The sequence below is a fragment of the Lolium rigidum genome, chromosome 6, assembly GCF_022539505.1.
Source record: "Lolium rigidum isolate FL_2022 chromosome 6, APGP_CSIRO_Lrig_0.1, whole genome shotgun sequence".
Taxonomy (NCBI): Eukaryota; Viridiplantae; Streptophyta; class Magnoliopsida; order Poales; family Poaceae; genus Lolium; species Lolium rigidum.
The window spans coordinates 256,951,077-256,966,240 of NC_061513.1; the positions used below are offsets into that span (position 1 = coordinate 256,951,077).

General features: G+C 44.3%; 1 protein-coding gene and 1 pseudogene across 2 annotated transcripts; both read left to right on the forward strand.

Moving 5' to 3' along the window:
- The first annotated feature begins 2,157 nt into the window (after positions 1–2,157).
- Positions 2,158–5,011, forward strand: LOC124662779 (annotated as a pseudogene).
- A 3,282-nt stretch (positions 5,012–8,293) lies between these two features.
- On the forward strand, positions 8,294–14,906 carry LOC124661695 (nucleolin 2-like). Of its 2 annotated transcripts, none has more exons than XM_047199573.1 (8): positions 8,294–8,555; positions 11,294–11,349; positions 11,433–11,557; positions 11,746–11,905; positions 12,195–12,607; positions 12,736–13,230; positions 13,792–13,873; positions 14,348–14,906. In XM_047199573.1, exons 1-8 carry the CDS (start codon positions 8,487–8,489, stop codon positions 14,493–14,495), a joined length of 1,548 nt encoding a protein of 515 aa, XP_047055529.1. In that variant the 5' UTR covers positions 8,294–8,486; the 3' UTR covers positions 14,496–14,906. The 2 variants fall into 2 exon arrangements, with proteins under 2 accessions (XP_047055529.1, XP_047055528.1); XM_047199572.1 differs by lacking the exon at positions 8,294–8,555 and adding an exon at positions 9,795–10,067.
- Positions 14,907–15,164: the final 258 nt, after the last annotated feature.

Sequence of the window (15,164 nt, forward strand, 5' to 3'; positions counted from 1 at the left end):
GATCAATGGTCGTAGCTAGTGCATCAAACACCTTTTATTCTTTTAGAACTTGCCGAGTACCTCCGTACTCACTTTCTTTCGACACCCTTGCTAGACCGTGATCCCGAAGTGGAGGCTATCAACGATGGAGCACCGTAAGGAAGCTACGAGCTGGTCTACGAAGAACCCGATCTTACCGGCGGAGTAGAAGGCGTAGACTATGGGATAGTCTACGGACCGGATGACACGAGAGGTGGAGGAGTAGTGACATACCTTAGTATCATAGAGCCGAGCAACGTAGAACTTACCTAAATAAGTTGTTGAGCTCTTTTCATCTTTAGTATAAGTTGTAATGGTACTTTAGTAGTCTCTTAGGGTGTTCTCATAGGACTCGTGAGGATACCAACTTGTAAGACAATGTTTGTAATAAAGTATGGAGTGTTATGACCTGCAATGTTTCTGTTGTACCACTCTGAGGGATATGGCAATTTGTGAGGAAGTCCCTTCACAAAGATCATATCAACGACTTGTATACTACAACATGCAGTGGTATGCTGGGTCACCGCAACGGCGTTGCTGGTGGAGGAGCCAATCCGCTGGACCTCGACCCAGACGACGACGAGGACGGCGCCATCCATCGCGGTGTCCACGAGCTACCGTGCCGACGCGACACAGTAGGCGCCACCGGCGGCGGTATCCCCAGAACGGGGGAGTTGCCACCCTCGATGTGCGCGAGCACGTTCTCGAGGGTGCGGCCAGGCCCGCTCCACCAGCGGCGGTGGCCAGCGGCGTTTTTTTTGCGCGGGAGGAGGGGGAGGACCGCCGTAGGCGACGAGATCTCGCTCGTACCTTTGCCGAAGAACTCCGTCCAGGCGTCGTAGTTGTCCGTGAAAAATCGTTCCTCCGCGCGCTGCTCGTCACTGAGGGTGACGAGCACTGCGTCGATCTCCGCCTCTAGGGCGGCGCGACCGATTGGCGATAAATAGAAGGCGACACGCGTGAAACCGAGGCGACGACATTAACTCGCCGCGTGGAAGCTACGCGTCCGGCGAAGACTGACCGGCGGCAGGTTTTTACAGCGCGCGAAGACGATGCGATGAGGACGACGATCGGCCTTTATTGCCGACATGTCAGGGCCACCAGCCGCGCGGGAAGTTTTCTCGGCGTTAGAGCATCTCTATCAGAGCCCGTAAACTGGGCAAAACCGAAAAATAACTGCCAATTTACGGGTTCGGTTCAGAAAATGGCGCAGATCAGTCACCGTAAACGAGCCAAAACCGAAAAAAAGTTTTCAGACCGAGACCGAAAACCCAACTCGACCTGTATTTGTAGGGGCTGAAAGAGCGAACTGAACACGAACCCCTACTCGTGGCGCGCTGAAATTTCAGCTCGAGCTAACTGCTTCCGCCGGTACAGTCGCCGGAATCCAACTAAATTCGCCAGAATACAACCAAATTCCGGCGAGCTCGCGACGGCGTGAGGCGTGGCGGGGCGGGGCGAGCTTGCTGCGGCGTGGGGCGACGCAGGACGGGGCGAGCTCGTGGCGAGGCTGGCGGGGGCGGGGCTGGCGGGGGCGGGGCTGGCCGGGGCGAGGCTGGTCGAGGCGGGGCTGACCAGGGCGCGGTAAGGGAGGCCGGATCGAGCTCGCCGAGGCGAGGACGGGGCCGGGGCGGGAGGCGCCAGGCAGGGGCGGCGCCGGCGCGGGGCGGTGCCAAGCCGGGTGGGCGCGGGGCTGCACGAGCCGTGCGGGCGCGGGGCGGCGCAGAGCTGGGCGGGCGCGGAGCGAGGCGTGTGGCGGCGCAGGGCGGGGCCAGGCGGGCGCGCGGCAGGCGGGCGCGGGGCGGGGTGGCGCGACGGGGAGGGCTGCCGCCTGGTGGCCGGCCAGGGAGAGCGGGGAGAGAGTTCGGTGAAGAAGACAGGGAAAAAAAGGAAAAATAGGAAAAAAAAAAAGGAAAAAATGTCTGACAGGTGGGTCTTATGGGCATATTTAGGGAATATTCTGGTTTACAGTTTTCGTTTACAGGGACTGTTGTGCACCAGCGTTTTTTCGACCCGTAAACTAAACTAAACTCCGAATTTTGCAGCTGGAGATGTTGTTAGAATTAGGGTCTATCCTTTACGATCGAACTAAACCGAGCCAGAACCAATCAGTCCCCACCGCACCAGTTCTCCCTGTAGTCCGCCTGCACCACCAGACCGGAGATCAGCGGACGGCGGCCAGTGGCGGCGTTCCCTTCTCCCCCTCACGCGCCAATCCCTTCTCCCGCACGAGCGGGAAGTTCGCCTCCCTAATCTCCTCCCTGGCCGCAGGCGACACGCGCTGCTGCTCCCACCAGTCCACTCTCCCTCGCCTAGGGTTTTCACCCATTGCTCCAGCCAAGGTACGGAATCCAAATCTTCGAATTCTACATTGATGGATAATTACTTGGACCGGGGACTGGGAGGGTAATTTGCAGTTTCGCGTTTCCTTCATGTTGTTCATAGCATTTCTACTCCCAAACATGACCTGATATTTAAGATGACAGTGTTGCAAGTTCAGTTCTGGTATAAATTGCCTACCTCTCTTGTTTTTTTCTGAACCATGAAACCAACATCTCCTGTCTAAATTGATTGCTCTGAAGTACCCATTATTTTACAAGTTTGTGGCAAGCTTAAGTTATTGTTGGCATTTACATTCTTCTATGCGGGCACTCTTCTTTAGCATGTTTTCTGCGTTTCTGCACCGAACCATGAACTGGAATTTAAGATGTAAGCGGCGCGAGTTCAGTTTTCCTGTAATGCAGCCTCTCCTGTATCGTGAATTTCTCTAGAATACCAACTATTGTGACAAGTATGTGGCAAGCCAAAGTTACTGTTAGCATCTGCATCCTTCTGTGTCGGTACTGTTCTTTACGATGTATATAATGTTCTTCCCAAATGCATTGCAGATGGACAAGAAGATGTCCAGAAAGAGAAGGCTGGTGCTTATGAGAGCCGCTGCATCCTTGGCTTCATCTATGGTGATGCAGTATGTCCGGTCTAGGCAACGGAAAAAGGGGAAAAAGAAGAAAGAGGGTATTGCCTACGGCCCAATCGTTGACAGGGACGAGAAAAGGATCGACTTTCTAAATAATCAGATTTACAAGGATGATATGACTTGCCAGAGGACGCTAAGGCTTACGAGGGCTTCTTTCTTCAGCTTGTGCCAACATCTGAGGGAACGCTCTTTGCTCCGTGACACCGTCCATATATGTATCGAGGAGCAAGTTGCCATGTTCTTGATCACAGTAGGACATAACCTTCGGAATAGGGATGTAGCTGCTATTTTTAACAGGTCAGGTGAACCGGTTAGTCGCTACTTTGGACTAGTCCTCCATGCCATAGGCAAGCTAAAGGACGAGCTTATTAGGCCACCATCATTGGAGAATCCAACTAAAATTGCCGGTGACCCAAGGTGGGACCCATACTTTAAGGTATGCCAGGAACAACTATATTATTGTTCGGCTGTAAGGTAAAAACTGTGTCTTTTACTAATTTGTGGTGGTGGTTCTGATCTTACAGGATTGTATTGGAGCCATAGGCGTCACACACATACAAGCTTCTGCTAGTAAGAACATGGAGACTGCCTTATGTGCTAAGAAGTCATTTCCAAGCCAAAATGTGCTGGCAGCCATTGATTTTGACCTTCGTTTCACATATGTACTGGCTGGCTGGGAGGGATCTGCACATGATGATGCTGTTTTAGTGGACGCGACAGAGCGTGAGAATGGCTTACATGTTCCTCATGGTAATAAATCTGTTCTACCATGATATCTCCATATAGAGTTATTACTACTACTTAGTACTGTGCGATGCCACCTTAGGTGCTCATATGTGTTCCTGATATTTTAGGGAAATTCTACCTAGTGGATGCTGTACATGGAGCCAAACCTGGTTTTCTGCCACCTTTCGCGCGGTGCGACATATCACTCGAATGACTGGGGAATAATCATTTGCAGTATGCAAGGGAATTGTTCAATCGTAGGCACTCAGCTCTACAAGTGACCGCAGAACGTGCATTCTCATCACTCAAGCGGAGATTTAAAGTTCTTGATGATGGAATCCCATTCTTCCCCTCTGCTACTCAAGTGGATGTTGTGATGGTTTGTGTCATCCTCCACAACTGGGTTCTTTCCAAAGGCACTGATTGCTTCATCCTGCCAGAGAGTAATTGCAAACCTACACCTCCTAGTTTGCAAAGCGAGCAAATACATGACCATAGCCAGATGGTTGGGTTCAGACAAGCCCTTGCCGACAAAATGTGGGAAGACCATCAAAACTACCAGCGCAGTGACGCTGACTTCTTGAACACCCCAATTGACTATCATGAGATGGCCACAAGCTTTGGTAATGGTATGGCTTCGGGTGTTTTTGCTAAGAATTGGGGCGATCTTCTTGCTGCGAATGTGACCGAGAATGAATATGCCAATGGAGGAAATGACACTTCTGCTGCAAGTGTTGAAGACTTTACACTGCCTTTTACTATTCCCAGAGGGGGGAACATTGGTGAATCCTCCAGCAGTAGAGCACCAAAAAGGGCCAAGCTAGACAATGATGATGAGTTGACACACTTGATGACTAGCCTTGATAACCTTACCAAAGCTATAGAGAAGTCTAAATATGTAGATGTTCCTGAAGACCTCTGGGGTAACTTGATGGATCTCCCTGGATTTGAAGAAGCGCATCTTACCCATTATTACGCTCATTTAGTTGAGAATCCTGCAATTGCTTGGTCATTCAACAAGCTTAGCATGTCCAACAAAACGATGTGGGTTGTTAGTTATATCAAGAACCTCATTTCTGTGTAGAACCTGCTTTTTTATATTTGAGTTATGTGGTAAGCTGTTTCTGTTGCTAGTAGAAACAATCACAATGTGGTACGGCTGTGCAATGCCTATCTGTGTTTTGTAACAACAGAGCAATTAAACTGTCGCTGACCTTGTAAATAATTCATGTGTGTGCTATGCATGCGATCTTGGCCAGGTGCTTAATGCTAATAGTCCCGGATGACGGATGTATACATATCTTATGCGTGTGATTGGTTTCAATCCCAGAGTGATGAAGCTAACTTAATGTTCAGTTCATCAGTTAGATAGTATTGTCATTAGTGTTTTTGTATATACCTCTGAATTTTTGGTGCGGATGTAAACTGTTTGTCTATAGCTCGTGAATGCTCATGCTTTACTCTGAATCCCCATCTTCGATAAGAGCTGTGTTTACTCTGATGGGTAGAGCAGTTTCTTGTCTCATACCCCACATGTCCAAGAAATCATTTAGTTGTGTGTATTCTCTTCTGCCAGCTCTAGGATGCACCGATGAATCAATTCCTACTTGCTGGTGCTTTTAAGTTAGTTTTTTAAAATAGAGGTTCTACCCCAGCCTCTGCATCAAAACGATGCACACATCTTCTTTTTAATTAAAATTATTCAACGGAACCTTACAAGAAAAATACAAAGATTGAAACCACCTCACTGATGATAGATGCCGCAACACCTACGGGTTTGATGAAAGGGATTACCATGTTAGAGCCTCATGCTCGGACCTCACCAACGCACATCATCAGCGGAGGCCTCATCAAAATGCCCTATAGTGAGTCGGGAATTCAAACTGATCCAACAAACCCTATACACACACCACTGCAGACGCTCAAGAAGTCCATGACACCATCTTCTGCGGACCCATTTTCAGGAAGGACCAACGCATTGACCTTGGGACCATCGACGCCGCCATGCCGCCAGACGATGCCGCCTCCCTGCGCAGTCCATCACAGTGCGTCCGTCCTCCTCCTCTCCCCTAGGCGTCAATTCCAAAGTACAAAACTGGTTTCGCTTTTTAATTAGTTGTACCTCGGCGTGACGTGATTACGAATCAAATCGAATAATCTTTTTCGTGCGAGTTTGGAGCCAGAACTTTGGCCAAAATTTGCTTTTGAAATCTTTTCAAACATAGGTAAGTTCACTGCTCACAAAAAGATGACAAAACAACAAACTAGCGAACTTAGACAGTATGACAGTTGGATGGATGATAGGCCATTTAAAATCGCAAGATTTCAACTAGAATGGTGAACCATTTAATCATAGTTAGATGGATGGTTCAAATTTTTATACCAAAAACTTGTGTATTTTGTGTTGGTATAGAGAAAATAACCATAAATATATTTTAAAATTCGAGGAGGATGCAACATCATATGGAGAACTGTGAAAGACATATAATACATAGTAGTCATTTAGAAAAGATTCGATAACCTTGCGAGTGTGCGAAGAAATAGAGGTCATAGTGTATTGTAAGTTCTCTATAAAAGTTACACATATGAAAGGAACCGGCGGGAACTCCATAACATTACTACTTTCACAGGAATTTAATAGTAGTAAACTTTATGACAAATGTAGCTTCACAAAAATTTCAACATAAATTATGTAATCCGAAGAAGATCTAAGTCTCTTAGAGTAGCATGTCGTCTAATGTGTTATGTGCCAAGCTCATGCTTGCCCACCTTTTCGTATCACATAAATCTGTGTGTGATATTTTGATGACTTGATGGTCGATCTGACGATGACTCAAAAACACCTTTACAAACCACATGCTAAGAGCCTACGCATGCTTGACAAAACATAAATATGCCATTGTGTACTTATAGCCGTGAACACTTGATTTTGCTTGTTACATGTGCAGACCGCGCATGGTACCACTGCCCACTGGGATATTTGATCATCTGCGACACTTTACATGTGTGGTAAAATTAAGTAAAAGTGTGGCAAATGATAAAGAAAATCAATGGCACGACCACGGCACGAGATATCTAGCTAAATTAATTCGAACCCCATGGTTGTCATATAAATTGGTTTATTAAATTATGTTGATTTAAATTACGTCAAGGAAGTTTATCGTACAGAAAATGCTATATTATGCTAGTAAATCGTACACAACATTTTTATGGTGCGTTTCTGGTTAATTCACAGAATGTTTCCCTAAAACCGAAAATTTGTGTGCTATGTGTAAACAAAGTCAAAGAAATCTCGTGCAAACACTTTTTTTTACAATCAATACCACATATATTCATAGTAACAAATAGTACATGGTAGAGATACATGAACTGACTCCAACGATTATAAAATAAAGTTTAAAAGATAGTAACAAATCTTCGAGTTCTTTCTTCTTCCAGAACCCAATCTTGTACTCTTCTGAAGGAAGCCAAAGATAGATAACGAATCATAGACCTATAAATACCGACGAAAGTTCTCCCATAATTTTTTGAGCCGCAATGCCAAGGCTGCATGTATGCACGCAACCATTAAAGCAGTCATTCAACATCAGCAAGAGTACCAACATCAGTATGCCAGGGAATAACAACCGACTAGCTTTGTCGTCGCCGAGAGTAAGAATCACCATTGTCGAGGACGTAGCAGCCGGGACAAAAACTGCGAGGATAATCCTCCTCGCGGCAACAACAACAAAAGATCTAAAATCGATCTGGCGAAGCAAGATCTGAAGGCCCATACCTAGCTGATTGTAATTTTTCAACACCACCATTGACGTGGGAAGGAGATCTCGTCGTCGAACGAAAGCCCGAAGATCACTTATTGCAGACGATGCCATCTCCATTGAGGGGAAACCAACAAGAAGACGACTACCAGAATCCTAACATAATGTACTGAAAACACTACTTTTATTGAATACTCCACGCATAGATCGGATCCGCACTCCTCCTGACACCAGTGAAGCCGACCAGAGGAGGGGGAACCGATCTATGGAGGAGGCTAAAGTGGAGGCGGCGGCTGTCTTTTTTCTTTCACGTAAAACCTTCGTGCAAACAAGCAAAATATTTTGGAGGCGATAAGTGTTTGTTTTTTTTTCGTGCAAACACTTATTTTAGCACCATATTTTGTTGTTTTTACGCATGCCACACAAAAGGTCGTTTTTATAAAAACATCTTGGCGTGGAGACAAGTTATGAATATGTCCGCATGGTATTTTTTTTGAATGTTTACATTTCATATGCTTTCAAAATATTTGAAACCAAAACGTTGCTCTCTCAGTTGTTGTGGCTTTACTCTCTCCGGATCAGATTAACAGACGCACGGGTAGTTTCAAAAAACACTTTAACCATTATTTTAATCAGTAAAATACAAATTATGTCAAAAAATTATAGCATTCAAAATCTTATTTAAATGTAAATCTAATAATATAATTTTTATAGACATATAATTTTTATTCTATTGATCAAATTAATGGTCAGTATCGGAGAAAGTAACATTTACAATCGCTTGAGCTCGAGCGGGATCCTCCTTTTCAGCCTTGTGAACTTGGCGCCGTCGGCCTCCTCCGTCCGGCGCCAACAAAATTGGGGAGGCGGGAAAACCGCCGCTCCCCAATCCAATCCACTGCCCATTCATTCTCCCCAGTCCTCCTTCTTCTCCCCCGCCGCTCCCCAATCAGAAACCCTAGCGAGGGTTCTAGAATCTTCCGGATCAAGGACCCCTCACCCTGACGATGGCCGACGGAGCGCTGCTCGACCTGCTGCCCCAGATCCACGCCCTCTTCTCCGACCAGCTCCGCGTGGTAACTCACCCAAACAATCCCCCTCTCTGACGGCTCGATTACTGCTCTGATGATTCAGCCGTTCGATTCCGCGCCGCCTTGCTGTCTGTGTGTGGTTTCTCGGCGTCAAGGGTCAGGGGACACGCGATTTCTTAGGTTCCGTTGGTTGTATGTTTCTTGCTGGCTCGGATGATGCGGAGGATTTCAGTAGCTAGGGTTGCTGTTTATGCTAGGGTGTTGTTTCTGCCGGTGATTTTGGTGCAGTTGTTATGGTCTGCTGACCTATTCTGTGTCAACGTCTGATTATGCCGGGGGAATTCGAAGGAAAATGGAACAAATGCTATTTGGGGTTATTTGCGGTGCGTTTGCTCTGGTTGGATTAATTTTTTCTTTTTTTTCATGGTGAAAAAAATGCGTCCTTCACCATTGAGATGCAACTCTATATGGATGGATTCCTTTGTCTACAGGGCTAGCTAAAACTACTGCAATCTTCAGTTTTCCACTGGCTAAATCATTTCAGCATGAAAACCTTGTCAAAGATGGGTATGACATAACATCCAATGCATGGTTTTTGAGTCGCTGTATAGTCGCTGAATAATCGCTATATAGGCGCCGAGTCGTTTTCCAAAAATCACGGCGACTATACAGCGACTCAAAAACCATGATCCAATGAGAATGCTGTGTACCATTAGTTCATTCAGACTTCAGAATTATTAAGCAACAATGTGTTACTCAAGTTAACTATTAACCAATGTTTCGTCTTCTCACTTGAGATTCTTGTATGTACTTGTTTAGTGGTATTGTAATTGAGTTTGACCAACCCTATAGATAGAAATATGAACATTTAGAGTACCAAATCGATATCAATAGATCAACCCTGAAATATATTGTCATAGTCTATGTATTATCCAACATTGTAGATGTTATATTCTTGTCTACAAAATTGGTCTTCAGTTTTCTACCGGCCAAATCGTTTCAGCATGAAAACCTCATCAAAGATGGTTATGACATAACATCCAATGAGATTGCTGTGTACCATTAGTTCATTCAGACTTCAGAGTTATTAAGCAACAATGTGTAGCTCAAGTTAACTATCAACCAATGTTTCGTCTTCTCACTTGAGATTCTTGTATGTACTTATTTAGTGGTACTGTAATTAAGTTTGACCAGCCCTATAGATAGAGATGTGGACATTAGAATACCACATATGTCTCCAAATTCACGGTACAATCACACTGGAGCTCGAGCGGGTTCCTCCTTTTCAGCCTTGTGAACTTGGCGCCGTCGGCCTCCTCCGTCCGGCGCCAACAAAATTGGGGAGGCGGGAAAACCGCCGCTCCCCAATCCAATCCACTGCCCATTCATTCTCCCCAGTCCTCCTTCTTCTCCCCCCCGCCGCTCCCCAATCAGAAACCCTAGCGAGGGTTCTAGAATCTTCCGGATCAAGGACCCCTCACCCTGACGATGGCCGACGGAGCGCTGCTCGACCTGCTGCCCCAGATCCACGCCCTCTTCTCCGACCAGCTCCGCGTGGTAACTCACCCAAACTCTGATGACTCAGCCATTCGATTTCGCGCCGCCTTGCTGCCTGTGTGTGGTTTCTTGGCGTCAACCGTCAAGGGGACACGCGATTTCTTAGGTTCCGTTGGTTTTATGTTTCTTGCTGGCTCGGATGGTGCGGACGATTTCAGTAGTTAGGGTTGCTGTTTGTGCTAGGGCCTTGTTTCTGCCGGTGATTTTGGTGCCGCTGGTATGGTCTGCTGACCCATTCTGGGTCAACGTCTGATTATGCCGGGGGGGGGGGGAATTCGAAGGAGAAGGGAACCAATGTTATTTGGGGTTATTTGCGGTGCGTTTGCTCTGGTTGGATTCATTTTTTCCTTTTTTTTCATGATGAAACATGCGTCCTTCATCATTGGGGTGGAACCTCTGTATGGATTATGCAAGCAGTACTGGATTCCTTTGTCTACAGGGCTAGCTAAAACTACTGCAATCTTCAGTTTTCCACTGCCTAAATCATTTCAGCATGAAAATCTCACCGAAGATGGTTATGACATAACATCCAATGCATGGTTTTTGAGTCGCTGTATAGTCTCTGAATAATCGCTGTATAGCCGCCGAGTCATTTTCCAAAAATCATGGCGACTATGCAGCGACTTATGGCGACTATACAGCGACTCAAAAACCATGATCCAATGAGAATACTGTGTACCATTAGTTCATTCAGACTTCAGAGTTATTAAGCAACAATGTGTAGCTCAAGTTAACTATGAACCAATGTTTCGTCTTCTCCCTTGAGATTCTTGTATGTACTTGTTTAGTGGTATTGTAATTAAGCTTGACCAACCCTATAGATAGAAATATGAACATTTAGAGTACCAAATCAATATCAATAGATCAACCCTGAAATATATTGTCATAGTCTATGTATTATCCAACATTGTAGATGTTTATATTCTTGTCTACAAAATTGGTCTTCTGTTTTCCACTGGCTAAATCGTTTCAGCATGAAAACCTCATCAAAGATGGGTATCACATAACATTCAGTGAGATTGATGTGTTCCATTAGTTCATTCAGACTTCGTGAGTAATTAAGCAACAATGTGTTACTCACGTTAACTATGAACCAATGTGTCGTCCTCTCACTTGAGATTTTTGTATGTACTTGTTTAGTGGTTGCTTGTTAATCATTGTTCAGACCATCTTGATTGTTTACATGGTGGCTGACGTTCCAACACTGTACGTGTTTTCTTTAACAGATTTCATACAAATGGCTTAGTCGGAATTTTTCTGTATCGTCAAATGATGCCAAGAGGTGATACATCGCTTTCTCTTGTGATACTCATTGCATAACTGTAATATCATGATCAGGCCTGACTAGTCTCTTGTTCTGTCCAGATTGCTTCAGGAGTTTGTCAACAAACATGGAGCTGATCACCAAGTGATTTACAGTGTGTCTGGGTGGTTAAAGAACGATCCCGAAAATTATTGCGTAAAGCTCACTTCTGGACCTAAACTTGAAGGTAATGTGGGGACATCAGATTTCTTTTTGGGGGTATACCCCCCAACTTATAGTACTCTGTTTATGATTAATGTATGCTGTAGCTTAGAACAAAAATCTAGACTATTTACCTTTCTCCAGTCTCCAGTGATATGTTGGTTTTAATAGTCATCCTCTCTTCTAAATAGTTGTTTTCTTTGTATGATGCAGAAGCAAGGCAAACATTTAAGGATTCTTGTTCAGTTCAGGTTTACAGTATCCAGGCATGTATTCCAAAAGATACTGCTGTACTTTGGAATCCTGAATTCGTGCAGGCAGAGGAGCTTTTCAACCAGCCATCTGACAAAGAGAATTGCTTGAGAGATAATAGGTACCGCTCACTGCAGTCCCCTTACTTTGCCCCCAAAATAATGTGTAGACATACTTACAAAGGATATGTATCTGATTAGAATAGTATGAGATATCTGTTTGACAGACAAGGGGGGTGTATATTATAGATGGGAGTGAATCAAAAGGCTAATAGTTCTGTCTCAAGCATATTTTGGTCAACTGTATTTTAGGCATGTCAATGTTTTTCTCAATTTTGTTTAAGAAAAGCACGCCAATGTTATGGCACCTTTCCATTGTCATGGTTCTAAAGCTTCTGAATTCTCGAACAGGTTTTGTGGTGTTGTGAATTCTTTTGTCAAGCGGACTACCAATGGGAAGCAAGTGAGCTCAATGCCTCCGAAGCCTATGAATAGTGTTGTTGCACCTGCACTGTCAAAACCTAGTAGTGCTCCAAAAGAACAGTCTTCTATTGCTCGACAGCAACATGTACCTGAAGCATCCAATCCAGTGAAAGGAACAAGCATTAAGGCTGAGAAGGATAATGCTCCAGTCTTGGATAAAACTGTTAACGCTCCAGCTGTCAAAGAACCATCAGTTGCTGCAAATGCAAATAAAGCCAAAGCTCAGAACGGGAAGAATGCACCCAGTAATGGTGGATCCCTGGCTACAATGTGGGGCCGTGCATCAGCAAAACCCAAGGCTCCAGCTGTCACTAAAGTTACAGATGTGCCAAGTGTTGCTGGTATTTTCTCACGAAACCTCATGTTCTAAACCATGTTGCTTTACTTTCTAGCATGTTTCATGTATAATCTACTCTCATATATGAATTGTACCACACTGCTGAAATTTCCATGCTGTAAATATTTTCAGTTACAGCTGATGCACAGATATGTGCAAAAGAAGAAGCAGATGCTGATAGCAGCGATGATGAAAGAAGTGCACACTACAAGCGGGCCTCCAGTGGTGCAAGTATCAGAAAGAGAAGAGCAATCTTTGATTGTTCAGATGATGATGACGATGACGATTTTGAAGCCATTGCAACTCCAGAGCCAGCAAAACAGTGTGCCAAGAAATCTGTCACTCAAGCTGCTCAAGACAATAAATCAGAACAAAAAAAACTGGAAATCAAGCAGGAGACATCGAGTGATGTGAAAGACTTCACAAACGGGACAGATTCTGAATTGGCTTCTGAATGTAAGACTAAAAGCGACAATGGTATCAGCCATTCCGGGATTACCTTAAAAGAAAAGAGCAACGATCCACCGACTGAAGAAAACAAGAAGGATAATGCTCCCGAGGCTGTTTCTACCTCACCAAAAAGAAGGAAGGTTTTGAAGACACGTATAGATGAGCGGGGCAGAGAAGGTAATACTATCACATGAAACAAGTTATGCATTGTTCTGTCATACCTATATCATTTTCTAAGGCTTACTGGTTTTTGCAAAAGCAAAAACTAAAAATACATTCGGAACATATATTCTCCTTGCTGTAATTCTATTGTGTACTCGTTAAGTTTTTTGCAAGAACTGCATGTTGTCTGTTGTTGATAATCTATTGCAAAACATTTATTGTGATGTGGCAGTTTTTGGAAATAATATCCTAATATGTCCAAATGTAGTAGCTAATCAACCCAGCGAACATTTTGTGTAAGCAACTTGACTTATTTATGGTTGATAGTCTTTATAGCTCAAGATTGTGTGTCTAATACGGAGTATTATTTTTCTGCATGTGTTGTTTTGAATGCATATATGAGAATTCTAGAAATTTAGTTAAATGTGTCATAAAACTAGTTTTTCAAGCAATATTTCCGTGGATTGCATCACAGATTCACAATTATTTTAGTTAATCATTTTACTTAAATTCTTCCATCTACTTTCCATCCACATGATTGTAAATACCCGAAGCTCTGCTTGTATTCTATTTTAGTAACTGAGGTTGTCTGGGAGGGCGAAGCTCCTGCAAGTGATAAGGCAGAGAAAAATGCGACCAATACGGATGCCCCAACTAGGTAATGTGCTGTATTCTGTATTCCTTGAAATTCTTGAGAATTCTTTACTTACATTTTCACCTTATAATTTGACCCCATGCTGTTACTGTTGATAGTGAAACAGTTTTTGTTAGGCTGCTTAGCTAGTAACTGGTCTTTTCTTGTTAATTCATCAGAGAAAGAAATAATTTTGCATCAGAGTCGATCAAGAAATATATATTGCTTTAATTCATTGTTTAGATCATGCCACTGAACCATCTACCATGTACAATGGAAAGAATAAAACATTTTTAGACCTCTTTCAGAAGCTTTACCATCTAGCTTATGAATAAGAAATATAAGTATCCTGGATGTCGCAACAAATTATATTTTGCTCTTTGAAGCTCTTACTTATAAATCGCTTTGTCTGGTGTTTTTAACCTGAGCTATTGCATCAGTTCTGATTCATCTCACTGAGAAATCAACTGATTTCTGTCCTTGACCATTTTGCGGCAGGCCAACTCTTCCAAGCAAGCCACAGCCAGCAGCTAACACCGAGAGAACCAATGTTTCCAGCAAAACGGCAGCAGGCAGCAAGAAACCTGGCAAGGCTGCTGCGCCCAAGCAAGGGAAGAACATAATGTCATTCTTCAAGAAGGTATAATAAGCCCGTTCATTTATCTGATGAAGCTATCGAGCAAACCGTCTCCGTCAAGCACCGGGACCTCAGCCACTGCATGAATCAAGCACCCGCGACAGCTGAACTCGCTCTACCTGAATATCACCTCGAACAAGGACGTCCTCACCAAGCGGCTGTACCTTGTAGCTTTTCTTCTATGGAAGCTGTAGCATTTTGTTTTGTACTAGTAGTTAGTACTATTGATTTGTCTTGTATCGGAATTGAAGATAGCTAAACCACGCCTTGCTGCGTAGTAGGTAGTACTCCTGTTGTGTTAACTGAGAACGCATATGGTTCAGAATTCAGAGGTTTTCTCGCTGTACATAGCCCGTCTCATTCTGTACCTGCACGATGTTGTCCAGAAACTAGTAGAGATGAACGCCTTGTCTTCGTGTCTGGTTCGTGGAAAGTGGTTTTAGGCTCGTGCTCTGACGAATATGGCTTCTGAAAAAACTAGGTACGCATGGCAGGTATGCAATGCAATGCAATGCACCTGCAACGCATGTCTTGCCTTTGTTATTTCGCAGTATGGTGAGGTTCAGGTTATGGGCGATAGCTTCTGCCATGTCTGACGCATGCACCGTGCCACACCTGTTGCTGCACGTTCCATGTGTTATTGAACTGACTCACCAAGTCAACCTCTGCAAGTAAAAA

Excerpts from the sequence above, each read along its gene's own strand:
- LOC124661695 (XM_047199573.1), top strand. The coding sequence starts at position 8,487 with ATGGCCGACGGAGCGCTGCTCGACCTGCTGCCCCAGATCCACGCCCTC. Across the intron at positions 11,350-11,432 it reads TCGTCAAATGATGCCAAGAG|ATTGCTTCAGGAGTTTGTCA; the intron begins GTGATACATCGC and ends TGTTCTGTCCAG. Across the intron at positions 13,874-14,347 it reads AATACGGATGCCCCAACTAG|GCCAACTCTTCCAAGCAAGC; the intron begins GTAATGTGCTGT and ends ATTTTGCGGCAG.